The sequence below is a fragment of the Macrosteles quadrilineatus genome, unplaced genomic scaffold, assembly GCF_028750875.1.
Source record: "Macrosteles quadrilineatus isolate MER2022 unplaced genomic scaffold, UCM_ALF_1.0 Scaffold_5__1_contigs__length_97177068, whole genome shotgun sequence".
In the NCBI taxonomy this organism is placed as follows: Eukaryota; Metazoa; Arthropoda; class Insecta; order Hemiptera; family Cicadellidae; genus Macrosteles; species Macrosteles quadrilineatus.
Window position 1 is genome coordinate 78,487,318 of NW_026542598.1, and position 12,659 is coordinate 78,499,976.

A 12,659-nucleotide genomic window follows, 5' to 3' on the forward strand; every position below is an offset into this window, starting at 1 on the left:
AAATTGTTGTAGTAAGTTTTATTATGTTTGGGGAGCGAGCTGGTCTAATGGTTAGAGCACGTAACTTCGGTTCCTGAGGTCCAGGGTTCAAATCCCGCCAAATAACCAATGGATTTTATCAAGTGTAGAAACATACAGACAGCGTAGCGTAGCGCAACGTAGCGTAGCGTAGCCGAGCGCAGCGTTGTCCAATACACACAGAGAGCGCAGCGTAGCGTAGCGCAACATAAGTTGTAGACGATCTTAAGGGTACATCAGTATAGAGGATGGCTCTGTCGAAGACGACTCGTATTAGTTTTGTCGAAAATATCGAAAATTTTAATAGTCAAAGGTTATATATTAACAGGCCATATTAACATATTTACACATTAAAGACTAAAAAGTTGAAAATAATTTATAAATATTTTTTTTTAACAGAACGTTTTTAAACACACTAAAGAGTAGAAAATAATTTATAAATATGTTGGGAGTATAAATACTTGTAAGATTTAAAACGAAAAACGTTGGGTGCATGCAATTAATTGATAATATACATTAGCTCGCTTTCTTGTCCGGTACAAATTTTGCAATCGATTTTATACTAAGTTCCCGATGAGCCAGAGACTTGAAACTTGAAACATAGCTCACAAATGGATGACAATGCAATATTATATCATTTAATTTTCATATTTCCCTTGGGCTACGCCCCATGGGCTTGTTTTTATCAACTCGCTAGTCGCTTTCCTACAAATTTTGATATAAATTTTAAACGAAGTTCCCGATGAGCTAGAGACTTAAAATTTGAAACATAGCTCACAAATGGATGACAATGCAATATTATATAATTTAATTTTCACATTTCCCACGGGAGACGCCCCATGGGCTTCCACATTTTCCATGTTTACATTTTGAAAGAATGTAAACATATCAATTAATTTAAGTCAGCTGTGAATACTTAAATTTGACAGTTCGAAGAGCAAAGGTTAAGAGGTACAGGTTCTGCTCCAGATATACTCTAAAAATATAAAACAAGCATTTTAAAGTAAAGATAAAACATATGATTAGAGATAATAAGGTTTTGGTTTGTTGTATTAATAGTCAAAGGTTATATATTAACAGGCCATATAAAATATATTTAACATAATTACACATTAAAGACTAAAAAGTTGAAAATAATTTATAAATAAAAAACTTTTTTAAAACAAAACGTTTTTAAACGCACTAAAAAGTAGAAAATAATTTATAAATATGTTGAGAGTATAAACACTTGTAAGATTTAAAACGAACAACGTTGGGTGCATGCAATTAATTGATAATAATACATTTGTTCAATAGGTGAAGGTAATTGTAAATGATCTATTGCATGCACCCCACGTTTTTAGTTTTAAATCTTACAAGTATTTATACTCTCAACATGTTTATAAAATATTTTATACTTTTTAGTGCGTATAAAAACGTTTTGTTTTAAAAAAGTTTTTTATTTATAAATTACTGGTGGCAGTTTTGATCAGTAGGAGAAGTTTCGGGGTGCATGAAGTGTGTAAAGGCAGGGGCAAACATGGTGAATACATCTTTTTCAAATCCTTAGAAAATATGAGTCTCGGTTTAAGAATTACACAAGAATGTCGACTACAACGTTCGATTACATATTTAGTTTGGTGAAGGATGATTAAGAGAAGCTGACAACTAATTAGAGGAGACCAATTGGTGCAGAAAAGAGACTAGTATTGACTTTAAAGCGTGTCTGCAGTCGAATGCGCTCCAATACGCTCTGAGAAAAACAAAATAGTTTGTTCCTCGGTCGTACGCTGCGCTGCGCTGCGCTGCGCTGCGCTACGCTACGCCGAAATACGCTACTAGTATGTCATACCTCATTTCAATGCACGGTTTTGATTTAAAACATGCGCTGCGCTGCGCTACGCTACGCTACGCTGTCTGTATGTTTTTACACTTAAGTGATAATGCAGCAACCCCTAGGTCTAGCCTGAAGTAATGTGAAAAACAATCCCGGACTCATGCCTAGCGTCCTAGGAAAAAAAAATATTCCTATGTTTGACCAATCTAAAAATGTGCAAAATAAATAGCGTTGCAGTAATGTTGCGTGATTCATATTTAATAGTGGAATTTTTAATCAGTGAGCTGCGAAGAAAATTATGATGCAATTTCCTTTTTCCGGAAACGACTTTACTCTAATTTCCGTACAGAGAAATATACGACTCGTGGTGTGAGATAATATTAATGCATTTATAATTACGGTATAGTGTGGTTGGTTAATTTAATGGTTATTACACTTCGTCGTACCTTTGTGTTTTACATGTAAAACTCACATTATGTGGAATTCTATCTCAGATGTAAATATAGCAATTACAACATGTTGCGTGTAGGATGAAAACTTGTACGTCATAAGAGTTATTTTTATTGTAGTTGTTAGCCTCCGGATTGCCAAATAATATTAAAAAAGGTTCAAATACCTGCTATTAAGCAATCCAAATTTGTCAACAGCCCACCAAACATCGTCTTTTGCCGAACATTTAATATCCCAAGGCCACAATTATACCAACATTAGCAGCAATATGGATATTCTACATTTTTGTAAAGACAGATATAAACTTAACACATTGGAAGAGTTTGAGATATATAAGGCAGTAAAATCCGACCACCATAATGTACTAAATGACCAACAATTTTTCTCGTCTAATTTTATGTATGACACTGCCATCGGTTTACTGGAGAGGGGAGGTGTGATTGACAGGACGCAACCTGGGATGATAAGATAACGTACACCACTGCACTGACCACCCGCAGTCTGGACTCAAACTCCGCCGGGTTAGCGTCGTCTGTTTTCTTAACTGATCAGTTACCATAAATGTCTCGTGTTCGTGTTTGTGTCGTCTGTAAATGTTTATTTATTTTTCGTGTAAATATGACGCTCTTCGTATGAAGAAAGAAAACTGTCCTTGTGCAGCCTGATGATGGTGTCACACAGACACCGAAACTAGTTGTTCTAACAACAAATTTGGATTGCTTAATAGCAGGTATTTGAACCTTTTTTAAGTTATTTTTAGCTATTTACATTAAAATAGAGCCTTTTGTGACTATTTTGATTTGTTTTTAAGTAGAAGAGGTACTACAGACTATAGTATACATACATTATAGCATGAATAGCGCCTGATTAAATTTGACATTTTAGTGATTTTCATATTTCTCGAGTGATTCTTTTAGATTTCAAGTTCATCCATATGCTAACCGTTGCGGTTTTGGAGGTTGTTATGCTACTAGGTTAGTTATGGTTCTAAGAATAAAACCTTAGTCTTGACAATCTTATGTGTGTGTTATCAACTTTGAAAACCTAGTGATCCAGTCTACAATATTAGTTTCATGCCCTATTTAGAGATAATGTACCAGTTTAAATGCAGAGAGGGATATGCATAAAGCTAGGGGATAGAATCCTATTTCTAATGTCTGTGTTTTACTCGGCTGTAGGGTTATTCACTGTCCTGAATATTGTCACCACAATTTTATTGCACTCGCTGTGGAACTATTATTGGCTAACTGTTATCTACCTTTTTGTATTCAACCAGACTTTTTCATTCAAGTAAAGACTTTTATCATACCAGCAACAATAAAAGAAACAATAAATAAATCTACAATTATAGTGATAAATTCTATTTTCTGCTGAATAAAAAGGAGTAATTCCCATAGCGATGGCCTAGACCACAAAGTAAACACGAAATGTGTACACAGATATAAACACATAACAGGTGTCCATCTTCCAGGCATTGCCTGTTTGAACAAACATTTCAAAGTTGCCCATGCAATTTGAAGGGATCATTCATTTTTGATCTTGAATTAAAATGATTATCTAGCTATAAGCTACAACGGAACTGTAAGAACGGAAAATACATTTATCAAAGTCAACAAATTTATCTTAGGAAAGGTTTACCATCCAGTCGTTTCTATTTAGGCCTAACAGTGATGTAAAATAAATAAATAATCCATATTATGAAAAGCAAAGAGCGGAATACCAAGGGCTGGCAACGTATTTAGGAGGGAAAATTATTAGAATTAAAGATCTTTCAAAGGAAAGAAGACCCTGACAAAGACCAAAGAATCACTGGAAGGACTAAATGGAGAAATATTTGCCAAAATACTACTGCAAGGCAATAAGATTTATATAACAGGGAGGGATGGAGGCAACTTGTTGGCGAGGCCAAAACCTAGGGTATTCAATGGCCGTAGGAGTAGGTAAGTTAAAATATAACATAAATAAACAAAATGTACGATCTTGTTTTCAAAAATAAAAAATATTAATACCTCTGCAACTTTTCTTAGTACACTATACAACAGTTAGATTACAAAGAATTTAAAGATGATACTTTAATTTGTATTCACACCAACGTGATGCAAATACAAAATATGCTCATTTCCGTGCAACATGTTTGCCAATAAAACATTCATCAAAACCAATTATAGACAAGTTTAAACATTTTATTAAGTCGATTTTTAGTAAATTACTCGCTGAGTTAAGCATTAGTCCAAGTTATGAAAGTTTCTAAAAACCTCTCATTTCACTAGTTGATGATGACATCACAGCGATGGCAGATACACCAGCTGTTCACACGTATCACAAACATGACATTTAATGCTAATGATCTGCGAAAATGTTGTTATCATCGACAAATCGACGGATTCTGCGGTTCTGTAGTTTTAAGCTAAAACTACAAGCATGAATTACGTTGTATTTTTTGGTGTTTTGACCGTCGTAAATCTCTCAATGTTAACTGGGGTGAGTTTATGTTTTGTTAGGTTGATTTTAATTTAATTTAATTTTGTAGTTATTTATACATGAAAACTTGTAGAGTATAACTTAAGGAAACAACTTGTAATCAAGATATTTTTGTTATAGACAACAGCGTCTTACAGTGTAACTAAGTTTGTTACTAGCTAAGAGTAAGTATATGTTTCCTTTAAAATGATGTTCAATATTTATAATATTTTATGGCTCGAACTTAGCCAATATGTTATTTATTGTTTAAATTATCAGGTACAAAATCACAGTAGAACCGATATGTATAAGAATGTGCGAATTAATATTTGTCATAATTATAAGAAGTTCATTGAATATTTTATGGCATTAATAAATTAACCTACATCGAGCTCTACGCGAAAAAATTAACCTGACACAAGTCGGCAGCGTTTTACCATGTTTAAACAAATCGTAAATTTAGCCAAATGATCGAAAACACGGTTGACACGAATCTCACGAGCCTGAAGTAATTTTGAAAATAGATTAATTAACTGGAAATCGCTTGCTGTGGAAGGTTACAAATAATTAGGACAAAAATATTTCGCTCTAATGTATATAAATCTCCTGTTTCAGCTTCTAATCTACAGGCATCAATTGGTTAAAAAAGAAGCCGCTAACCACTTGATGAATAGGCCTACAGAATATTCGTCCAGTCATCATGTTACCACAAATGGCGCAAACACAGACATTCCATCTACAGGCATTCCACCAACAGGCATTTCATCTACATCCAAGGCCGGAAAAGGTATATTTTGGACAATTATAAGTAGGCTAGAGTAGTCTTTAAGTTTGCCAGCGCATGATTCTGTATTGTAATATTATATTTCATAAGTCCCGAAACTAACTCATTTTGGGAAAGATAATGGCAAGGGCGAAAACAACAATCAGTGAGGTTGCTTAGGGCTTTACTTTAAGAATACCGTTACCTGGCGGATAAAGGCACAAAATTTGGCATGAAGGTACCTTAAGATATGATGATAAATTTTATTAAAGTGGTTTAAATACCTGTAATGTTGATAATCCAATCGGTTGTGAAACAACTATTTTCACAACCGATTGGATTATTTACTGTTTGCTTGTACAAAGCAAACATTTGTTTATGAAATCTGAAATGAATTCTTTAAAAGTCACGAACCCGCAAGCTCCAATACTCCGTGGACTACCAAAGATTCACAAGCTCGACATACCTATAAGACCTCTTGTCAACTCCACGCCTTCACCAGCATATAAAGTGGCAAAATAACTTGATAAGATAATCAGAAATGAAATTATTTTAGAGAACAACCATAGCCTTGAAAATAGCCTAGAAGACTACCATCATTCGATATTGTGAATCTTTATACAAATATCCCTATTAACGAAACAATAGACATCCTCAAACTCAACTTATTGAAGAATTCCAAACTTTCACCTGACGCAATAGATGATCTGATAAAACTAACGAATGTTGTTCTGAAACAGAATTATTTTAAATTTCAAAATAGCTTCTACATCCAAAAAGAAGGGTTAGCTATGGGCTCCCCTCTATCAAGCATTTTAGCCGAAGTATTCTTAAATGACCTTGAAAACAAAACATTGTTCACAGACGCTAACCGTTGCAGAGATAAAATAATCTTTTACCATAGATATGTAGATGACACAATAATTGTTCTCTTTAACGGAAACAGCAGGCAGTTGACCCTGTTAAATACATATTTATGCAAAATCCATAAAAACATCCAATTTACTCTAGAAAAGGAGAAAGACGGCTCTATCAACTTTCTCGACCTCACCATCTTTAAACAACACATGACCACTTTGAATTTAAGATCTATAGAAAACCGACTTGCACTGACCAAACCATTTATTCAGAGTCACACCATCCATACTCCCAAAAGATGGCTGCATACAACAGTTTTGTACACAGGTTATTGACAGTACCAATGAATACAAAAGATTATGAAGAGGAATTAAATACCATCAAATACATAGCTGTAAAAAATGGATTCAAACGTAGTATAGTAGTTACTCCTTTTATCCATGATAGTAGATAAACTGGTAGCTAAACAGCTGAATAAAGATAAAAACAAAACAAAAGAGCCTAAGACGTTTTTATCGGCTGACTTTGGAACTCATCTAAGTTAAAAATTTAAAAATATCATGGCCAAGAACAACATCACAGTAGCATTTAAATCTGTCAACAAACTTGGCTCTTAAGTTAAAGGAACGTACTCTCATGTCTACATCAAACTACGATAAGAAAGGTGTTTACCAAATCAATTGCAGCAATTGTGATAATTATTTTATAGGCCAGACATCACGCTCTTTTGCAAAACGTTTTAAGGAACACATCCTCAAGAAAACCACGTCCACTCAATCATCAACTTTTGCAAAGCATTTAATCACAAACAACCATAGCTATTCCAACATCAACGATAACATGACTGTTCTACATTTTAATAATAATAAGTTTCAGATCAACACGCTAGAAGAATTCGAAATTTATAAGGCAGTCAAATCGGACAAACAAAACGTGCTAAGCGACAAGCTTACATTCGCATCTAATTTTATTTAAGTTTACAACACTACAATAGAAATAATGGAAAGGGAGAGGGAGAAGAATGAAACCCACAAACAACCTGTTACCACAGAAAACATATTACTATAACCAAGTTATAGTAATATGGTTATAGTAGTATGTTTTCTGTGCTGTTACTGATAAGACGCACCGACCATAGTCCCCGGCAGTCTAGACGTAAACTCCCGCCGGTCACATCGTTAAAGCTAGGCCTAGGCATGCGTGTTACGTACGTGTTTTAAATGTTTGTTATGATTTGTAAATATTGTGAATTTTGACGACCTTCGGAAGAAGTGACAATGTCCTTGGGAAAACCTGAAGAAGGCTCCATTGTGAGCCGAAACTAGTTGTTTCACAACCGATTGGATTATCCACATTACAGGTATTTAAACCACTTTAATTGTATCTTGATAATCCGGATCTTGTTTCCCTCCCTTCCCCATAGCATTTTAGGATTGCCAATAGCCTTATCTAATCGTCACAAACGGTTCCCACCCTCCGGACTACTTGCCTTGACTACTTCCTTCACCACTTCCTACATCGCGGACCTGATTCCCTCCCTTCCCATAGAATTTTAGGATTGCAGATACCTTAATGTTATCGTAAAAAAACAGTTCCCACACTCCGGACAGCTTGCCTTTACTACTTCCATCATCACTTCCTACGTCACGGACCTGTTTCCCTCCTTTCCCATAGCATTTTATGATTGCAAGTACCTTAATCTAATTGTCATAAACAGATCCAACACTCCGGACAACTTTCCTTTACTACTTCCTTCACCACTTCCTACGGTCGCAGACCTGTTTCCTTCCCTTCCTATAGCATTTTAGGATAGCAGATAACCTTAATCTAATCGTCATAAACAGATCCCGCATTTCGTACTGCTTGCCTTTACTAGGCCTACAATGTATTAATCAATTTTCAGTATAATCTTTGCTCAATAGCATAGACTAGTATGTTTTATCTATGTCAATAGTAACAAGTGATGATTTCCCTTTTATACTGTATTTGTAATTTGCTAGTATACTGTGGGTAGTTGGCTTATAATGAACACATGCTTCAATGCTTCAACTTCAAGCCTTTTGTTTACTTTTTCCTTGTTATTTAATTTAATTCAACCAACATGGTTACTTATAGCAACCCATAAGACTAATGTTAAAAAAATGTGACTTTCAGTTTCGTTTTTCTACAATTAGATTTTTGTTGGCAGTTCTAACTGCATGAAACTCGTTTTTAGGCCAAAAATAAACTATTTACAAGATTTGAAGAAAATCGTCGGAGCCGTTTTCGAGATCTTCCTGCAAGCAAGCAAGCATACATACATGCAAAACATTGCTCGTATTAGAGTATAGGATACTCATAAGGTTAACATGAGGAACTGCAGAGCCACCAGGGCAGAGCCCGAAAGGATTTTTGAGTTAAGAATATGCCTATATCTTAATCAGGAATGTGAGCTATCATCATGCCAAATTTCAGCCCAATCCGACCAGTATTTTTCGCGTTTACTTGTCACAAACATACATACATACTACATCCAAACTTTCTCATTTATAATATTAGTAGGAGTATGATTTTGAAGACAGAATAAAGGCAAAAATATGTAAAATCAATAGAATACTTAACAGTAACGTAAATGAATTGTTTCCAGTTTACAAAGTCGGCACCTTCGTGAAAGATGACAAAGGAAAGAAGTTGATTTCCATAGCAACTACGAAGAAAAATTTCAAGATGGCGTGTCTCCCTTTGCCAGAGGCTCGGCAACATTGTGCTACCAAGACGAAGGAAACTCATCTGCATTACGTAGAACTTCTAGATGGACCGGACATGTTTGAGGCTTACTGTACTTCGGACCCATCCGTCGTCCTGGACAACGTCAAACACCTCTGCTCGCGCAATGACTGTGGCGGAAATGTGTGCACAACGGTATACGTGTTGCTAATCAGAGTGAACAAAGGGGATAAAGAAGAATGCAAGATTAAGAGCTTCGCTTCGCTGAACGGTGGATTCCAAAAACGTGGCGAAGACGATTGCCCAACACAGTCACAAAGGTCAAAATTGTTGGACGAATGCGAGGCAAAGTAAGTACGAAGGTGAATAGTTGAATGTGTAAAATGTCAGGAAGAATAAAAATGATACCTGTATACTAGCTTAAATAACTGTGGTCATGTATCTATAAAGGTATTTACCTACAAATATTGAACCGTGACAATTACTTAAGAGTTGAATTACATTAGTTATTAAATAGTAAATACGTTTGAAAAAAGCTACTATAATTGTTCTTTTTTTGCATGAAAATCTTGATAGATATGTAAAATAGAGATATGTATAACTTTATCATTACACTAGCTGTACCCGCGGGCTTTGCCCCGTTTCACTTCTTAATTTTCAAGATGATCTCGTTCGCATGGCTCAATCATGTCCTGGTTGAAGTTCGTTCGCTACGCTCACTCATCTTTAGGTTGGAGCTCGTTCGCTACGCTCACTCATCTTTAGGTTGGAGCTCGTTCGCTGCGCTCACTTGCCTTCAGGTTAGCTCGTTCGCTACGCTCACTAGCCTCGAGGTTGAAGTTCGTTCGCTACGCTCACTCACCTTTTGGTTACAAATTAGCTGTTGTCATAAATGTAAAAGAAATAATGGTGCTGCACCCTGTTGGTAATCCTTGTAACTTTAATGCTATTGAACATCATAGAACAGAACCAACTTGTTTAATTGAAAAAGCTGTTATGATTTATTAACTCCATTTAAATATGAGTACTCATTAGGTTAACATGGGAAACTCCAGAGCGACTGGGGCGGAGCCCGAGAGTCCGATCAGAATAAAAACCACTTAGTTTTCCTATTTAATGCCTAAAGAATCAGTGTACCAAATTTCAGCCTCCTAGGTAAATGGGAAGTGGGAGAATTAGTGATGAGTGAGTGAGTGAGTGAGTGAGTCAGTCAGTGAGGGCTTTGCCTTTTATATATATAGATATGTGTGTGTCCGTTAGCGTGATAACTTGAGCAAAAATGTTAAATGTTAAAAAATATTAAATACAAATAGCGTTAAACTATTGACAATCTCAATAGACATCATAGTATAACAATTTTTTCAGAGATATGATCAGTCCTGAAGATACGGCATGGAGTAAAGAAGCAAATATTGAATCTTTATGTAAAGTAGAAGATGCCCCTACTACTAACTCTGCTCCTGAACCAGCACCGGCTGCGGGAACGTCTTAACCAACAGAAGAGGAAATGAGTCAACCATGTCTTAGTTTTGGAGATAAAAAGACAAAACTTGAATTTACCATTTTAATTTTAATTACAACCATCCTTTATCCAATATGGCATGATCTAATATTACGCAAATATTCCTGTAGAAAAGTAGCTATCAATTCTACTTATATTCTAATTTATATATATACAAATTCATTATATATAATGTATATACTTTATATATACAGTCAAATTCATCCGTCATAAACAGTGCCTGAAAACGATAACAATCAATTCTACTTACTCAGCAATTGAAAACTTATTTAAATAGACATCAAATAATGTAAGCAATTTGCTTACCATTGTTCAAAAGTCTGAACACAGGTTTTATTTAATAAATAAATTGTCTAAAGTTGATCAAGTGGCTTTATTACACATAGACCTTTGCATACATATATACTTTACACCATAGTTGTATATATTGTGATGCATGATTTCTCCTACTATTTAATACAAATTCATTGGTACATAGCTATAAATTATTTACAATAATGATTCGTCTACAGAATGGTGATAACAAAAATAAATAAATCCTGTGTTTAAATAACTAAATAACCAATATATTGGGATTTTTGAGAGGGTAGCCCTAAAAACCTAAAAATATTACCTAAAAGTAGGAAAATCCTAATAACCTACGCCCTTGTGCTTTATGTTACACCCTGAATTAAAGGATATTGTTAGTAGGTGAGTACCATGGATGTAATTACGATAAATGAACCATATAAATTTTTGTTTATTACATGATGCAATTCTGAGTAACACATTTCCATTTATAAATTGGGGACAAAAGTACAATCAGAAAATCATTTAAAGGGTGCAGAGTTATCCATTATGTTAAAGGAACATGCCATGTGCTCCGGCCAAGTCAGTGGAGAAGGGCGGGGTCTGAATCTTAATTCGCCAAAGTTTGCCTTGAAGAATATTAAAGCTACCCAAAATTCTATCCTAATCTGTTAAGATGGTTTTAAAAGGGCGCCACCCCATTAATCATACCCTGGAGTTCATGTGATGGCAATGGGGAATCTATCCGGTTGGGTCAGTTCAACAGATAACAAGATAACGTTTAGGTAATGCAAATAATTACTATAAAGATAAAGAAAATTTGACTGTTGATGCAATCTTATAACTAAACAGCGAATAAATTATATACACTCAAAATATACCAAAAGAATTGATTAAAATTCAAAAGACTCTAATTCAAATTGTTTTGTAAATTCACACTAAATGATTTGTGTCTAGACAGGCAAATAGATGATAACCAGTTAGCAGACACAATATTTATTCAGCTATCAGATTGTCACATACAAAATACATAATTTAAATGTGGCTCCAATTTGTATATTCAACCCTCAATGTCACACAAGCCACCAAATATTCAAATAATAAAGTATTTCAAAAATTTACATAAATAAATCAGATATTGTCTGCTCAAGATAAACTTTAGTATATGTTTCACCAAAAGCAAGATATTCAGCAAATAATACTACAACATGAAATTAATTAATCAATTGAGTGCAACTGCAGGTGGCCACCGTGCTGAAAAGACATTTTAAATACATATAAATTCTTTAATACATCCACATAACCATAAAAATAGCATCAAACAAGAACATGCACAATACTTAAATCTAACAAGGCTAAATAATTTATAATAAATATTCTCCAATGAGGCGTGACGTCATCCAGGCACTCAAATATTCCTGTGGCACTTAATAGTCTCACACACGCCTAGAGGTGGGGGCACTCAAGCACCAAGTGTCCACAATGTCTGGCTAGCCAAGTGTTTATTTGATTATTCCGGGATAAGCTGTGAGATCAGATGGTAAGATATTTTGGACTAAAGAATAAGATGTCTGACTTATCGGTTGAAGACAGATGATCTCGGGCTCGGTCTGAAGTAGGTAGGTCCACAGCATCAAGGGTGATTGACCAGTCAGGCAGTCCAAATGTCCAGAAACATAGCAGTGGGTAGACCAAGTGCGGTAGGGTACGAAGCAGTGAAGTGAACAGAGTGTCCAGGCTGTTGGATCCAAATCCCAGCAGCAGTAGCCAAAAAACCC

At 35.1% G+C, this 12,659-nt stretch overlaps 1 protein-coding gene across 1 annotated transcript; it reads left to right on the forward strand.

Moving 5' to 3' along the window:
- The first annotated feature begins 4,651 nt into the window (after positions 1 to 4,651).
- Positions 4,652 to 10,882, forward strand: LOC128994316 (uncharacterized). The gene is made up of 4 exons (XM_054418761.1): positions 4,652 to 4,765; positions 5,360 to 5,531; positions 8,992 to 9,421; positions 10,437 to 10,882. Exons 1-4 carry the CDS (start codon positions 4,706 to 4,708, stop codon positions 10,561 to 10,563), a joined length of 789 nt encoding a protein of 262 aa, XP_054274736.1. The 5' UTR covers positions 4,652 to 4,705; the 3' UTR covers positions 10,564 to 10,882.
- Positions 10,883 to 12,659: the final 1,777 nt, after the last annotated feature.

Excerpts from the sequence above, each read along its gene's own strand:
- LOC128994316 (XM_054418761.1), top strand. The coding sequence starts at position 4,706 with ATGAATTACGTTGTATTTTTTGGTGTTTTGACCGTCGTAAATCTCTCA. Across the intron at positions 4,766-5,359 it reads ATCTCTCAATGTTAACTGGG|CTTCTAATCTACAGGCATCA; the intron begins GTGAGTTTATGT and ends CTCCTGTTTCAG. Across the intron at positions 9,422-10,436 it reads TTGGACGAATGCGAGGCAAA|AGATATGATCAGTCCTGAAG; the intron begins GTAAGTACGAAG and ends CAATTTTTTCAG.